The 15,994-nt window shown below is 54.5% G+C and overlaps 4 protein-coding genes across 4 annotated transcripts; 3 read left to right on the plus strand and 1 right to left on the minus strand.

Moving 5' to 3' along the window:
• Nucleotides 1-39: 39 nt before the first annotated feature.
• WHR41_06443 (uncharacterized protein) lies at nt 40-2,544 on the plus strand. Its single transcript, XM_069375048.1, has 4 exons — nt 40-296; nt 362-580; nt 637-2,225; nt 2,286-2,544. Exons 1-4 carry the CDS (start codon nt 261-263, stop codon nt 2,344-2,346), a joined length of 1,905 nt encoding a protein of 634 aa, XP_069228252.1. The 5' UTR covers nt 40-260; the 3' UTR covers nt 2,347-2,544.
• Nucleotides 2,545-4,939: 2,395 nt separating this feature from the next.
• Nucleotides 4,940-7,233, plus strand: has1 (ATP-dependent RNA helicase has1; the record flags this gene model as incomplete). Its single annotated transcript, XM_069375049.1, has 2 exons — nt 4,940-6,784; nt 6,848-7,233. The coding sequence occupies 2 exons, from the start codon at nt 4,940-4,942 to the stop codon at nt 7,073-7,075; spliced, it is 2,073 nt and encodes a 690-aa protein (XP_069228253.1). The 3' UTR covers nt 7,076-7,233.
• A 214-nt stretch (nt 7,234-7,447) lies between these two features.
• Nucleotides 7,448-12,235, minus strand: WHR41_06445 (uncharacterized protein). The gene is made up of 3 exons (XM_069375050.1): nt 8,460-12,235; nt 7,989-8,408; nt 7,448-7,926 (listed from the first exon to the last, which is right to left on the minus strand). Exons 1-3 carry the CDS (start codon nt 12,085-12,087, stop codon nt 7,649-7,651), a joined length of 4,326 nt encoding a protein of 1,441 aa, XP_069228254.1. The 5' UTR covers nt 12,088-12,235; the 3' UTR covers nt 7,448-7,648.
• A 1,058-nt stretch (nt 12,236-13,293) lies between these two features.
• MST7 (Mitogen-activated protein kinase kinae MST7) lies at nt 13,294-15,610 on the plus strand. The gene is made up of 2 exons (XM_069375051.1): nt 13,294-14,027; nt 14,081-15,610. Exons 1-2 carry the CDS (start codon nt 13,585-13,587, stop codon nt 15,060-15,062), a joined length of 1,425 nt encoding a protein of 474 aa, XP_069228255.1. The 5' UTR covers nt 13,294-13,584; the 3' UTR covers nt 15,063-15,610.
• The last annotated feature ends 384 nt before the right edge of the window (nt 15,611-15,994 follow it).

The raw sequence follows: 15,994 nt of genomic DNA on the forward strand, positions 1-15,994 counted from the left end.
CCGCTGAATCGCGGAGAGACTCCCGCTGCGAGACACTCCACGAAGGTCCACTGGCCAGCGCTGGCCGCAGATACCGACCGCGACCGCACGATCTCAGTCGAAAGCCTCCCTGTCGCACCAACACTATCGACGCTCACCGAGAGCTTTTCCTCATTTCCCACCGACACTCGAGACACGAGCGCGCCGACCGCGGCCGCGCACCGATTCGCACCCGATAAGGCTGAGCGGCAAACAGCTCCAGCCACTGGCCGGCAAACACCATGGCGGCACGAAAGCTCCAGCAGGAGATTGACAAGGTCCGGCTGCCTCGATTGCAGCATGTGAAGCGAGGGAGAACGGCGCGCGCTGACAGGCTGAGCAGGAGACGAAGCGCATAGCGGAGGGCGTGGTGGCCTTCCAGGGCATTCACGAGAAGCTCGTGCTCTCGTCGAATCCCTCGCAGAAGGAGAAGCTCGAAGATGCGCTCAAGAAGGAGATCAAGAAGCTCCAGCGGTCGCGAGATAAGGTCAAGGCGTGGATAGGCTCCAATGAGATCAAGGACAAGAAACCGCTGATGGATCAGCGGAAGCTCATCGAGACGGTATGCGTACCCGCGGTGGAGATCGAGTGAAGCCGGCTACTGACTGCGCGCGACAGCAAATGGAGACGTTCAAGGCGGTGGAAAAGGAGATGAAGACGAAGGCCTTCTCGAAGGAAGGCTTGTCGGCCGCCGCGAAGCTGGATCCTAAGGAGAAGGAGAAGCTGGACATGTGCAACTTCCTCGGCGACATGGTCGATGAGCTTAGTCGGCAAATCGAGAGCTTCGAAGCCGAGCAGGATACGTTGCAGGCGACAATGAAGAAGAGCAAGAAGGACAGCGCGAAACACGACCGGATTGGTGAGCTCGAGCGCACACTTGAGCGACATAAATGGCACCTGAGCAAGCTCGAGATCTTGTTGCGAACGGTCGAAAATGGTTCTGCGGACGTGGATCAGGTGAAGGACATTGAGGACGGCATTCGGTATTATGTGGAACAGAATCAGGAGGTCGATTTCATGGAGGATGACAGCATGTACGATGACTTCAATCTGGACGAAGAAGAGGACTTCTACGGAGTGAATGCCGACAACGACAAGCTGTCGAGTCAAGACGCGCAAAGCATACCGGATGAGCCTCCTGATGTGGAAGCTTCGAGGAATGGCAGCGTTGGTGGAAAGGGCAAGGCAGTGTCAGCTTCAGATACGGGCGCACCTACTCGGAGACCAAGCGTTCAGATGAAGTCGCCTTTGCCTGCACTTTCTACGTTACACTCGAGTTTACCAAACACCACAAACGGCAAAGCGGAACCCAGCATGAAGCCCGCACCTTTACCAACCATACCTACCGGACAGCCTTTGAAGTATGCATCTGCTGCTGCGGCCGCCGCGGCTGCGAGCGACAGAAGCGGTGTTGGTATTGCACCTTTACCTCCACCTCCAGGTGTGAATAAGGCGAGCGAGAACAGTTCCCCGGCCGTATCGGTCGCCCAGCCTGCAGTCACCACGCCTTCGCCTTCACAACAAACATCGCAACCAGCAAAGGTGCAAGAAGCTCCAGTCAAGCAACCATCACCTGCGCCTGTGGAAGAGGCGAAGCCCGCAGAAACGATGAAGCCTTCGCCGGCCACTTCTCAACCGCAGCCTCAAAAATCGAAAACGCAGCAAGCGGCAAAGCCCACACAAGCGCCGACACCAGACTCGGGTGTTGCTGGAATCGCTTCGTCAAATGGCGAACCTGTGGCAGAGGAAGAGGAAGAGGAGTCGGTATACCACCTCCCTTCATCACTTTCGGATCTCCTAGGCTCGTTCGAGGAGACGAAGAAGCGCGCGATGAACAAGTCGATCGACCTGAACATGCTCAACGCTTCGCGAGCAAATTGCCCGATACCGATGGACGCCGAGAAGCCAAACCACTACAAGCCGCAATCACCGTACGCGTACACACCGGCGCACTACCCGCAGGAGCCCTTGGGCATCTTCGATGACCCTCGCCTGTACAGCCGGATTGACACCGACAGTCTCTTCTACGCCTTCTACTACAGACAGGGAACCTATCAGCAGTACCTGGCGGCGAAGGCGCTTAAGAGCCAAAGCTGGCGGTTCCACAAGCAGTACCAAACGTGGTTCCAGAGGCACGAGGAGCCCAAGACGATCACGGAGGAGTTCGAGCAGGGCACCTATCGTTTCTTTGATTACGAGAGCACTTGGTAAGCCTCTTCCCACAAAACACACTCCAACACGAAGCACCCACTAACGTACTCCCGCAGGATGAACCGCAGGAAAGCAGACTTCAAGTTTGCATACAAGTTCCTCGAGGATGATTTGTAAAGCGGCAGGTCTCGCCCCCTGACTCGCTACGTAGTTGCACACACCCGCCGTCACAACAAGGCGTGTAAGAATAGTAGACTAGCGCCTTTCGAGAACGTATTCTCCCTCGGTCCTAGACACACACAAATCGAACATGCATCAGAGGGCGCCCGGCAATCCGAGGGCGTCTGAAGAGTCACTGCATTGTGCTTCGCTAGACTGACTTGCTTCGATGGTTCGTGCTTCCGAGTGCTTTGTTGTGTGAGCGTTTTATCAGAGGTAGGTGACACTATTGTTTTCGACGAACGGCGAAAGACTCACTACCGCGCTGCTGGCTGCCTTGCGCCTCGAGATTGATCAATCTGAGAAGGCAACGCTTGGGGTGAGGCACTCAGGCTGAACAAGGCAATCGACTGTGGCGTATCCGAGTGCCGAGGAATAAAGATCTGGCTGCCTTCATGATAGAACTCTCACAATAAATGAGGCGCCAAATAGTAAGCCCCGACTCTGTGGCGTCGAACGGATAGTACTATTACTTCCAGCCGAGTGCGTGCAACGAGTTGTGTCTTTCGAGACATCACGCGTTGGCGTGTCACAGCTGGCGATTGGACCGAGGCGAGGCGAGGTCTGTCGGCGAATCACAGAGCGAAGCAGTACGTGTACCGAAGCGACCTAGTTATGCAGGGCTGGTCTACTCGATCTCCTTGAAGTTGCCTGGCTGCTGGCCCTTTTTACACTGTGCCGACACGCGACATTCCTTTGTCGCCAGCGCAGGCCGTGACAGCGTGTTCCGGCTGGAGAGATGAGGGCACCCAATAGGAACCGCCTGTAGTCACTGTGCCCTACGCTTTCCGCGACACTCGTACGTATCGAGAAGGCACCTTGATTTTCAGGCACACATGGCGCCACGCTATAGCATATTTTTTCGCCTAGGACGACTGTTGGAAGGACCTGGTCTGTGATGATTATTGGCATTCGAATGATTTACGAGTCCTCCAGCAGGGGAGAGCCAGTCACGATGTCTCTCCTTCAGAAATCGAGTAACGTGACTAGTTGAGGCCGCCCGCGATTTAGTGCTGTTTGCCTTAATCTTCCGCGAATGCCTCTCGCCTTGCTAATTGGGTGGCTGGGAGGGTAACGTCTTGAGAGATGACTGTCGTCTCTGCTATCCTAAAGGTTCCGATACACTTGCGACGCAGAACTAAGCTTTCTGAATGTCGTTTCATCGTTCAGCGGTGAGCTCGAAATGTGATGAGGCAGTCTCAAAGGAAACCGGCTTTGCTGGTGAGGCGCAATGTGAGGCGGGTTGGAGAGGCGGCCTCTTCGTGGAGGAGCGAATGCACCCTCGAGCACTTAAAGATATGTACCTTTCCGTAGTCGCATTTGCTAGACATATCGAAGACACTTTGAATTACAATCACTTCATCTTGACAACCAAAATCATGTACGGCAATAGCAGAGGACAGTTCGCCACGTATACCGACGGCGACGACTACTATCAACGTTACTCAGGCCAAGAGCCTCGATCAAATCAGTCACAAGCATATCGCCACTCAACGAGTGACCCCAATAGGCCACAGTACGGTCCTGGGGCCACCTCCGTGAGCCGCCAGAGCCAGTATGCTCGAACTCCGAGCGGCTATGCGGAAGACCAAATGTACCAATCGCAGGGAATGGCAAGAGGGCCCTCCTCGCAATCAACAAACACCAACGGGAGCTCTCCTGGGTCTCCAGGATCGTACAAGGCAAAAGAGTACGTACCTTGCAATCTTGCTCGCGCCTTACCGAGCCGATACTGACTTCGTCAAAAGGAAACCCTATCACTGCATTGAACCAGGCTGCATGTCTCCAAAAGGGGATCTCACTTCCTTCGCTCGAAGGGACGAGTTGACTCGGCATTACCAGACACATCGCGGAGAAGATCGCGAATTGTTTGCTTGCCCGGTAGCTGGGTGCAATCGTTCGGGCGCTTATGGTCTTCCTCGAAAAGACAAGTTGAACGATCACTTGAGAACAGTCCACAAGATGTCGAACCAGGCGATTCGGTATTGAGGGCGGATAGCCGGAGTTGCGGAATGTTTTATTAATCTGTTGAGAGTGTGTACTATTTCTGTATGAGTATTTCTCTGGGTTGGTCTGTGGGTAGAGGCAATGGTTGAGAGCAGAAATGACATGAGATGATAGCAGATATCCCGGTGAACAAGCTTTTGAAGGGCTGCTGACAACAAGCTCTTCTTTCAATTGAACGTCTCTTCCCCGAAAAAAATATCACCTTTTCAGCCCCATGCTATTCACGTGGGAGCATGGTATTGCTGACAATGCTTGTGCATGATTATTCCATTGCATGATCGAGAGACAGAATGGCTCTGAGTGCCAGTGAGGATTTGGGCGGCAACCCCAACCCTAACCCTCGCAACCTGAAGTTCAAGACAGAAGTCGCTGACCGCATAGAAGAGACTTTTGACTATCGATAAATTCCAACGCTCGGGCCAACAGCCGTCCAAACCCCGAGCGGCGCAGAGAAAAAGTCCAGGATGGCCCGAGCCCGCTAGTTCGGAAGTGCATCCAGCCTGGCTTTGAAGATGCTTGTCGCATTGCCCTTCGCCACGAGGAAATGAAGCTGTATGCCAGCGAAGACGACTTCATCCGCGAAGCAAACCCCCGCAAGCAAGCCTACCTCAACAAGCGCCTAAGGTACAAGAAGCGCCCCGTCTACCCGGCTCTTATGTCCGGTGGCCTGCCGTCGCCAGATCAAGAAAAAGATATGGTCGCGCAGACGCAGAAGAAGAGGAAGGAGGATGTGAGGAAGAAGGAGGACAAGAAGAAGCGCAAGCTGGAAGAGGATGTCGACGCTTCGCTCACCAACGGTGACGCCGTCGCTGCCGCCGCGCCTGCTGTGAACGGCGATGCTGCCGCCGACGAGCCTGCTGCGAAGAAGTCGAAGAAGGAGCACAAGAAGGAGAAGAAGCAGAAGCGCGAGGCCGCCGCGGAAGACGCGCAGGACGTCCGCGAAGAGGAGATCGAGGCGGAGGAGCAGGTCAACGGAGAACTGAAGGATGCCGCCGAGGAAGCAGATGCTGCCAATGTCGAAGACGACGACTTTGAAGGTTTCGGCTCGGAGAACGAGGAGGGCCAGGACGAGGATGAAGAGTCTGCTGAGGAGGGCCAGGAGGAATCCAAAGCGAGCGGCGATCTGGGAGAACAGTCCGACCTACCGTCTGCTCTTGGTGTCTCGTTACCGAACACAGACGCAAACCCCAAGAAGTTTACCGAACTCAACCTGTCCGAGCGAACATTGAAGGCGATCAACGACATGCCATACGAGACCATGACCGAGATTCAGCAACGCGCGATCCCTCCCGCGCTTGCAGGTAGAGATGTGCTTGGTGCTGCGAAGACGGGATCTGGCAAGACTCTTGCTTTCTTGATTCCTGCGATCGAGATGCTTCACTCCCTTCGATTCAAGCCTAGAAACGGAACCGGTGTCATTGTTGTCTCTCCGACGAGAGAATTGGCACTGCAGATCTTTGGTGTTGCGAGAGAGCTCATGGAACACCACTCACAAACATACGGTATCGTCATCGGCGGTGCCAACCGAAGAGCAGAGGCCGAGAAGCTGGCAAAGGGTGTCAACCTTTTGATCGCCACTCCTGGTCGTCTTCTCGATCACCTGCAGAACACTCAAGGCTTTGTCTTCAAGAACATCAAAGCCCTCGTCATCGACGAGGCCGACAGAATTCTTGAAGTTGGTTTCGAAGATGAGATGCGCCAGATCGTCAAGATTTTGCCCAAGGAGGACCGCCAGACAATGCTCTTCTCCGCTACACAGACAACGAAGGTCGAGGATCTTGCCAGAATATCGCTTAGGCCCGGTCCTCTGTATGTCAACGTGGACCACCAGCAGGAGCACAGCACAGTCGCTGGCCTGGAGCAGGGTTACGTGATTTGCGAGAGTGACATGCGCTTCAAGCTGCTGTTCACATTCCTCAAGAAGCACCCCAAGAAGAAGATCATCGTCTTTTTCAGCAGCTGCAACTGTGTCAAGTACTACTCCGAGCTCCTCAACTACATCGACCTCCCCGTACTGGATCTGCACGGCAAGCAAAAGCAGCAGAAGCGCACGAACACTTTCTTCGAATTCTGCAACGCAAAGCAGGGCACACTGATTTGCACAGATGTTGCTGCCCGTGGTCTCGATATTCCCGCCGTCGACTGGATTGTCCAGTTCGACCCGCCTGATGACCCCAGAGATTACATCCACCGTGTCGGTCGTACAGCCAGAGGCGCCAACGGCAAGGGCAAGAGTTTGATGTTCCTGCAGCCCAACGAGGTCGGCTTCCTCGGCCACCTCAAGGAGGCCAAGGTCCCGCTTGTCGAGTTCGAGCTCCCCCCGAAGAAGATCCTGGACATCCAGAGTCAGCTCGAGATGCTCATCGGCAAGAACTACTACTTGAACAAGGTAAGACCCCACAATCCACATCCAATCGCTTCCGCAACAGATAGCTAACATTAACCCTCACAGTCCGCCAAAGACGGCTACCGCTCCTACCTCCAAGCCTACGCCTCCCACAGCTTGCGCAGCGTCTTCAACATCAACAGCCTCGACCTTGTCAAGGTCGCCAAATCCTTCGGTTTCCCCACTCCTCCGCGCGTCGACATCGCTCTCGGCGCCAGCATGAAGAAGGGTAACGAGGGCCGTCGCGCGTACGGCAGCCAGCCGAAGCAGGGCGGTCACCGCAAGAAGTACTAAGCGCGAGTGTAGAGAGTGAGGAAATGGCGCTTCGTTTGTATGCATGGCGTGGCATTGTCTGGTTATTTGGCCCGTGTGGAAGCGGAGTCCTTGAATTGTTGTAATCTTATCCCCAAAAAATTGAGCGAAGGCGTTACTGTCCTTTTTTCTTCTGTGTACGCCTTCCCAGGGTCCTTTCCTTCTGTATGTTTCGTGGCGTTGGGATTCCGCGACAAGCTGCCACCTGCATGATCGACAGACGACAATAGCACTCCCCACTTCTGTGATCACTCTCCCGCACGAACGGGCATGGTTGAAGTCACTGGGTCTCTTGCAGAGTGGTATCCAGATCCGTGAGAAAATAGGAAGTTGACAAAGAAGCACAAACACGAGCACGTTTCAGATTTTTCGCATTCTGACAAAAGCTTAAGCCATGCTATTCTGCTAGTAGTACATGTACGGTCTGCGCATGAGCGCTAAATCCAGACCGACTCAAGCAACCGCCTCAGTAGGCATTTTTAGAGCGTTTTCCCGCTTGTCCCGTTTACAAAAACCATAAACCGAATTAAAGTCCTCATCGCAATCCGCTCACGCTCATCGTCCGTTAGTCGGAGGCGCTCTCCTCGGCCCGGCAGCGCCGTGGTTGGCGTGCAGCGTCTTGAAACCGTTCTTCAGCGCGTTCATGTTCGGGTACTTGTTGCCCTGCAGCTCGAAGCCCGAGGGGATGACCTTGGCGTGCCAGTGAACGGCCTTGCTCTGGTGGTCCTTCTTGAACATGAGCAGGAAGTAGCCCGGGTGGCTGGGGTTGAGGCAGAAGCCGTACACGCTGCGCTTGGAGCCGTTGGCCAGAGCGTAGGTGGTGAGGTACTCGTCTGTAGATATGTGCGTTAGTGGGTGTCTGAAATTGGAAGGGGGGAGTGGGGCGATGACATACCTAGGCCCTTGGGATCGAGGTCCTGGAACTTCTCGTCGGCCATCATCTCAGTGACCTTCTTCGCCATGGCCTTGACGTGCAAGACGATCAGCTCGTCCAGATCGCTGTAGCTGGATTTGCCGACGCGCAGAGTCCGTCCAACACTGTACTCGTTCTCCTTGTCGAGCTCGAGGACGTCGATGTGCTGGTAGATGTTCTCGTGGACCTTCCATGTCACTGCAAGATGATCTGTTCCCTTAGAAGATGGTCTGATAATGCAGTCGCCACGGCCCTGGAGGGAAAGCTCCGCTTCGGCCTGATGCGAGTTGTAGGGTCGGAAGAGCGAATGCTTGACGACACGTTGGATGCGGCCAGCCTCTTTCTGGCTCGCGCGCCTGGCTTCTTGTTGGTCACGAGCCTCTTGATTCTCGTCCCACTCATCTGTGAAGCAGTCAGTATTCAACCGTGCGGTCTCAAGAACAGTAGACTTACCATAATCGTGATCGAACTGGCGGCGGAAAGGATTCTTCATCTCCACATCACGCATAGTCAGTTGAGCATGGAGCTTCTTGCGGTCAAGATGCGTGATCTTTGCTCTGATTGTCTGATGAATAGACCACACGTTCCTGGGCTCAAGCGCGTTGGCGCTGACCTCATCTGGGAATTCCGAGAGCGAGACGCTACCGTCGATTCCACAGTCGAGCTTGACCTCGATGTGGTCACTGAAAGTCCGCTTGACCTGTACCGGGATAATCATGTGCTCCTGTAGAGAATCTTGCGTCTCGCCAGTCATCATCGTGAAGGTGTCGTTCGATGAGAGGAATGTGAAGTTACGCCTAAGCTCCTCGAATGGATTCTGCAACTCAGCACGGATGGACTCCAAAGTAGCCCTCTTCTTCTGGCCGAATTTCGTCTCCAGCTGTTCGGCGTACTCCTCGAGCAGAAGATCGTTCACCTTGTCTTGAGCATCATCTGAAACGAGTTTGCGAACAACAGCGGTTGGGCCATTCTGATCGACTTCGTTCTTGATGTCTTCCTCGTCAAGCTCCAGCGCATCGGCTGCAATTTTGCGTGCAATATCGTAATCTTCGGGATGAATTCTTGTGTTGTCGAGGTAGTCCGTGTCGTTCTCGGTGGCGTCGTAGACGACGTACAAAAAGCTGGCGCAGTTGAGCCAGCACTTGGGCCCGACGGCGGGTCTAATGTTGTGCTCTGTGTCACCGACCAGCTGGTCTCTGGTGTTGACTTCGCCGCCGTTAGAGTTGATGACCTTCAGCATTTGTGCAGCTTTGCGAGGACCAAGACCACAGATGTAGGGTAGAAGATTGGCAGTAGCCCGGTCGTTCACAGCCTCGTTGATGTCAATGCCAACCAGGTTGACCATGTCAACCATAGCAGATTCCAGAGCTTTGATAAGCTTGTCCTCAGGCAGCAGATGCTGGTTGGGGTCGAAGCTAATTGAGATGATATCCCGCCCGAGCGCAGCATACTCCTTCATGGGGTTCTGCATGTACATCGCAAGCGCAATGCTGTAGCGGGTGAGAGGCGGGACACTGGGATGGTCGGTCGTGGCACGGTTCGAAGTGTGGTAGAGGCGCGCAACTTCATCGTTGACAATGCAGACTTCCAGAGGATCCGAAACCTCGTGATCGCCTTCCTCGTCGGGGTCGTCATATGGTGTGCCTTGAAGATTGTGCCTCTCAACAATGTCTTGAAGGTCCTTGTAGAGACGGCGAGTCTCAACAGACCATCCAGATACGGCAATGACATCGGGCTTCCGGCGCTCAACCAGCTCGACGAAAGGCGCAACATCCTTGCCATCCGAGGTGTACTTCTCAGGATTGCCAAGTCTCATATCTGTGAACTTCCCGTTTTCCAGCACACGGCCGTTCTCGTCGACGTAAGCCCAGCATATCGCATCAGAGCGGTTACCAGCACCGTTGGAAAGCGCAAGCACACGAGGCGTGGTGCCCAGGACCATGCCCTTAGGCTTGTAAGGAGCCTGATCAAGCTTGCTACTGTATGCGTCGCGGCAATCATTGGCAATTTTGCTTTCACAAACGTTCCTCATGTGGTCTTTCCAGCCCTTGGCAATCACCCGGTGGAGCTTCACAAAAGCTTGCTGTACGACCTCGCGGCGAAGGCTGTTCCATGCATCTGCGACCTCCGAGAAGTTGTCCGATTCCATGCTCTTAGTCAAATCATCCACAATGCGACGTTCATCTTTCAGACGGATCTTGATCTCGATCAATCCATCTTGCTCCGCCTTCAACATGCGCAGGAAGAGGTCTGGCCGACTGAAGAAGTTGCGAATGCCCTGGTTGCGAAGGTACTTGAACTCATAGTAAGGGTGTTCAGCATCGATCTGCTTCTTACCCTTGTCGGTGCGAACGGCGTCAAAAACCATGTGCTGAACAAACATCTTGCGAAGATGCCTCCTGAGACGAGGATTTGTGGAGATTTCCTCGACGAACATTGCCCTAGCGGAGTTGAGCACCTCTTTGCCGGTCCTGTATTCCGGTTCCTGTACCAGGGTGTCCGCCATGTCGTCCGGCCTCACGTCTGGATCCTCGGTATAGTTCTTGCGGCCGATCTTCGAGGTGTTTTGGGCGAAAGCGTCTGCGGTGATACCGAAAGCGCGCACAAGGTGGTAAGCATTGCCAGAGCGGACTTTGTCCCAGACACTGCGCGTACCCCTCGCACGCTTTTGTGTTCCGTTCGTCTCGGCCTCTGCGGTGCTAAGATCTTTGAGCTGCTGCGAGTACTGAAAGTTGAGGTAATCCTGAAGGTCTTGCAGATCCTCAATTTCGATAGCATCGGGCATCAGATCGTCGAAGATAGTGTCATTGAAGTCGGGCATCATCTCCTTCAGTGTCTCCACGCTCCTACGGATTCCCTCTCTCTTTTCCGCGAAGGCGCGGTATTTGAGGTCGTAGTCAAGCAGCTCCCAGAGGTTAGTCTGGTTCAATAGCTTCTCAGCCTTGATCTCATAGGCCGGCGCATCCGGATCCTTTGGATCACGAGGGAGCGGGATCTGCTCTGAGTGGATGAGATAATCCTTGCGGTTCTGGAAAATGAATGCCGGCTCGTACTCCTCCACATTCATGAAGTAGAGGACCTTTGACACAGCCTGCTCAAAGGGCTCGCGGAGTGATCCTGGAAGTTGCTGTTGCGGGAACATGGTGTTGGAGATCCACTTGGCTTCCTCGGCCATGCGCTCGGTCTGTTCCTCCTCTGAGAGCTCAGCAAAATCCTTGTAGGGTTTGCGCGCAAGCTGCAAGCGCTCAGGGACGTCTGTCAAGCGAATGTGGTTGTCCTCATCTGTGAGCATTTTCTCAACCAGCTGTGACGGTTCGAAAACATCTTTGAGCTCCAGAGGCTTATCCGGATCAACTTCCTCGGCCTGCAGGTCTTTCTCGACATCAAGAGCCCACTCGAACTCATTGCCATCGCCAAAGGCGCCGCGCATATCCTCGAGATCCGCTTCGTCCAGACCCTGGTCTTTGAAGTTCTGCAGGTCGGCGAATCCTGCCTTTGAAGGCTGCCTGATCTCCAGATCCTCGCGCATTTTCTCGCCCTCCTCATCGGGAAACTCGTCCTCCTCAATGAAATCGTCCATCTCGTCGCCGAAGCCAAAAGCGCCGCGATTGCGCGCCGCACCGGCGCCCTCTGCACCTTCTTCATCGTCGGAGAAGATGTCCTCGACACCGCGCGCTTCGCTGGCAGGGCGTTCCTCTCTGTGGCCTCTCTTCAGGCGCTTGTACTTTGATTTCTGGGCTTGCTGGCCCTCGCGGTCCGGGTTGATTTCTCCGATGAGATCCAGGTCCTCGTCGTCCAGGACGTCGTCCTCGGCTTCCTCCCTGCGCCTCTTCTTCCTCTCTTCGCGCCTCTCTCTCCTACGCTGCTTCGCCTCCTCATCATCCTCGTCCTCATCGACAATGAAGCCCTCGCGAACCTCGCGCTCGGCCTCTTCATCATCATCGTCCTCCTCCTCGCTCGAGTCATTCAGGTCGGGGTTCTTGGAGCGGCGCGCGGTCGGCTGTCCCTCCTCGTCCAGCTCCTCTTCCTCTTCTTCCTCGCCGCTGGCGACGTCGGCAGTCTCGTCGAAGAAGTCGGCCATGGTTAATGTTTGTGGTGGATTAAAGAAGGGATAGAAGGTGTGAGGTTGTCGGGAAAGCGCAGAGATACAATTGAGGCAGTAGTACTGCAACAGGCAGCGACTGGAGCAAAGCGCCTGCGCAAGTTGTTTTTGATGGCGGTATGATGATAGGTGGTGTCGCGTTGGTCGTGTTGGCGCTGCAGCTTGAACAATCCCTCGCGGAAGTCAGGCTACAGATTTGGAAGGTTACCCGAGTGATGCACGTGTCGCGCGAAGCTGTGAATACTTTACGTTTACCATATTGTGAATATCTTACATTACCAATTATTATATAATGTTTAGTTGAACGCGAATGTACCGAGAAGTGAAGTTTGGTAACAATTCAGGATACCATTTCAGTATTACGCGAAGACCGTGTGATCGAAGAAGATCTATCGTGAAGCCAACCTATGCATGTTTCACTGCTTCCCACCACCCACACGAAAGTCAGCGGCATGTTCATTGTGAGTTCTTCGAACGGGTGATGACCTATTGACGGAACAAAGGCGAGGGCAACACGTTACATTGCCTCACATGTGTTGAGGTGCTTTTGAACTTATTCAAGTCTGCATCACATTCTGTCAACACCAGTAATCAAATGTCACCCGTAACGTGAGGTTCAATTGGCGATAGTTCATCGGATGCGTGGAGATTGGGCTTTGTCCACGTAAAAGCGAAGACAGCTTCAGCAGGTCAAGTTCAAAAGTATCGGTGAAACAAGGACGAAGCAGCGTAAGGCCTCTTAAGCTCCGAGACGCTGTGATCTATTTCTTCGCCTGCCATGAAGAGTGGTTCACGTCAGGCAACTTGAAGCCACCAATAGTGGCAGCTTGGCAATCTCCTGTTGAGGCCGAAACGGGACGGGTTTCAGCAGTGGAGCTTTTGTGGTCGGGCTGTCATGCAACCCTTCCCCTGAGAAAGAATGCTTTGTCAGTAACGTCACAACTAGATGCGAAATCTCCATAACTTCACTCCTCTTCAGACATAATCTCTGGTTCGCTCTTGAAGCTTTGGCCGATTACGGTGCAATCCCCGTCGGGCCGTGGAGCCACCACCGAACCCTGAAGCCCTGAGGCCGAACGAGGCTCAAAGTCAAAGCCCACTCCCCCTCCACACGGCCAAACACGGCCATCCTTGCGGCCAACACCCTATCCCGAAGCTTTACTGCCTAGGAACGCTGTCTCCACTACCTGCTGGCTCTGGACTTATGAGCGGCAGATCGTGGACGACCAATATCAAGCCTCATATTTCAGCTGAACACCAGCACCCCTCTTTCATACGAACGTGAGAACGCAGCTCAACTGCTAGCAAAGCCAACTTCTGGCAACCGGACACGCTCAGACTCACCTCCACAGCGATCGTCCCAACAGCGACGTCTTTCTGTTTGGTTTCATTCGCGTCCACACGACTCTCCCCTGAACCGTTCGACACCCCCGCCGCTTTCCGCCCGCCGCGCGAAGCGGCACACTCTCTGCCATCATGTCGGACCAATTCAAGGCGAAGACCATGAAGCGCAAGAACGTGAAAGGCCTGGCGCTGAACGCAGCACCAAAGGCCCCAGCGCCATCCGCCGAAGATTCCCAAGTCCCGGGCAGCCTGGGCAACCCGAATAACGACAGGGCGGACACGCTGGAGATCGGCGTGGAGTTCAGGCTTGATCTCCGGAGCGAGGACTTGGTGGTTTTAAGAGACCTTGGAGCAGGAAACGGCGGCACAGTGAGCAAGGTCTTGCACAAGCCCAGGAATCTGGTCATGGCACGCAAGATTATCCACGTGGAGGCGAAGAAAGAGGTGCGGAAACGGATCGTGCGGGAGCTGCAAATCATGTTTGAGTGCAACTCGCCTTACATTGTCGAGTTCTACGGAGCGTTCATGAACGACTCGGGGGATGTGACGATGTGCATGGAATACGCTGATGTTGGGTAAGATTGCACAGGATAACTCTTCAGGGAAGTCCATCACTGACTCTGTCTAGATCGCTCGACAGCATATCCAAGAACTTCGGCCCTGTCCGCGTCGACGTCCTTGGAAAGATCGCAGAGGCCGTTCTCGGTGGTCTTACCTACCTTTACCAGGCACACAGGATCATGCATCGCGACATCAAGCCGTCAAACGTCTTGATCAACAGCAGAGGAGAGATCAAGCTTTGTGACTTCGGTGTGAGCAGTGAATTGGAAAACAGTGTTGCAGACACGTTCGTCGGCACAGGCACATACATGGCACCTGAGCGAATTCAGGGTAGCCCGTACACCGTCAAGAGTGATGTGTGGAGTGTGGGCTTGACCCTGATGGAGTTGGCGATCGGCAAATTCCCCTTCAGCATCGAGAGCGAGGATGACGATGAGGCAGCTGGCCCTCAGGGTATCCTCGATCTATTGCAGCAGATCGTCCTCGAGCCGTCCCCAAAGCTTCCCAAGAGCGACGCTTTCCCGCAGATCCTCGAGGACGTGATTGCAAAGTGCTTGATGAAGAACCCTGACGAACGTCCGACGCCGAGAGAGCTCTTTGACGCGGATCCTTTCCTGCAAGCCGCTAAGCGTACGCCTGTCGACCTCCGCCAGTGGGCCGTCAGCATGATGGAGAAGCAGAACCGCAAGAGCCATCTAGGTCCCCCGCTCAGCCCAGCGACGAAGGAGCTCCTTCGGAGTGATGACGCTTCCAATGCTGCACCGCCGCCCGAGCGGACATCCTCGGCAGGCGGCATCAATGGAAGCTCTGCACCTCCTACGGCAAGGCCAGCATATCCGATCCGGACGAGCAGCGCTCAGAGCGCCAATCACCACCAGATGGATCTACCGATCAGGCAGGCCCCTCCGGCCACCAGCAGGCGGATCGAAAGAGAGCGCTCTGATACTGGCGGCAGCGACAGAAGCGACGGCTACCGTAGAGCACCAAGACCTGGATACTCTGATTCACCGCGACACTACCAGCATGTAGACTCCTACCAACAAAGATGAAAGCGCAGCGCTGTGCTGCCAGGGTCAGGCTGGTTGAAAATGATCATGTGTCGCGTAGGATTTGCATCGATCCTGTGAAATGGGATCTCCATATCCCGTGAGCCATGGGGTTGCGTTCATTTCCTCGTACTGGGGCGGTCTGACGCATATCGACAATGCCGAGTCATGTCCAAGTCGTCCGCAGCAACTTCATCCTCTGCAGCTTCTGTCGGCGAGCGCTGCGTTGTCCATTCAAGGACATGGAGCAAGGATCGACTAACCCATGTCTCTTGACCTGGCAAATGAATGACCGCATCACCATACGTGTCCGGACCGACCAAAGAGCGTTCCCGGTGCTCACAAAGAGATCGTGACCGCTAGTTGTGATTGCATGCATGGGTGCTTTAGCCGTTCATCGCTCTTGGCAGCATATTTTTTTTTCTCTGTCTCTCCTGCAGCGTTGTGGCGGAATTCATAGCGTGTGATTTGGCGTTTCTGGCGCAGCTTATGTTCTCAAATTTCTACCGCAGTTCGCTCGGCCAAAACGAAATACAAGAAATCTTTCCAAATGCCCTTGTGACCGTCCGTCATCCATGTAATGGGAGTAGCGACGCTGTGCAACTACACGCAACGTGCGACACGCTGCACTACTTCTGAGACCCCTGTCTCAGACCCGTCTCGCCGCCATCTTCCCTCGCGTAGCCACCTGCGACTTGACGGAACGAACCTAGTGGTCCTCGCGTAATCACAACGACTAGGTCTCTTCCTCAATTTTCCGTGCTCAGCATGAGAATTAGATTGCGCAAGCAGCGGCTGAAAGGCTCGATTGACGGCCCAGATGTATATTCCCCGCAACACGCAAGGCATGCGGCGTCCGCTAGTGGGTGACCAGCCGTGTGACGAGCCCTACGTTAACGCACATATGCACCCCGGCTGGCGATCAAGCAGCTTTT

This window comes from Cladosporium halotolerans (assembly GCF_011745625.1).
Source record: "Cladosporium halotolerans strain TM138-S3 chromosome Unknown Sca21, whole genome shotgun sequence".
NCBI lineage: Eukaryota > Fungi > Ascomycota > Dothideomycetes > Cladosporiales > Cladosporiaceae > Cladosporium > Cladosporium halotolerans.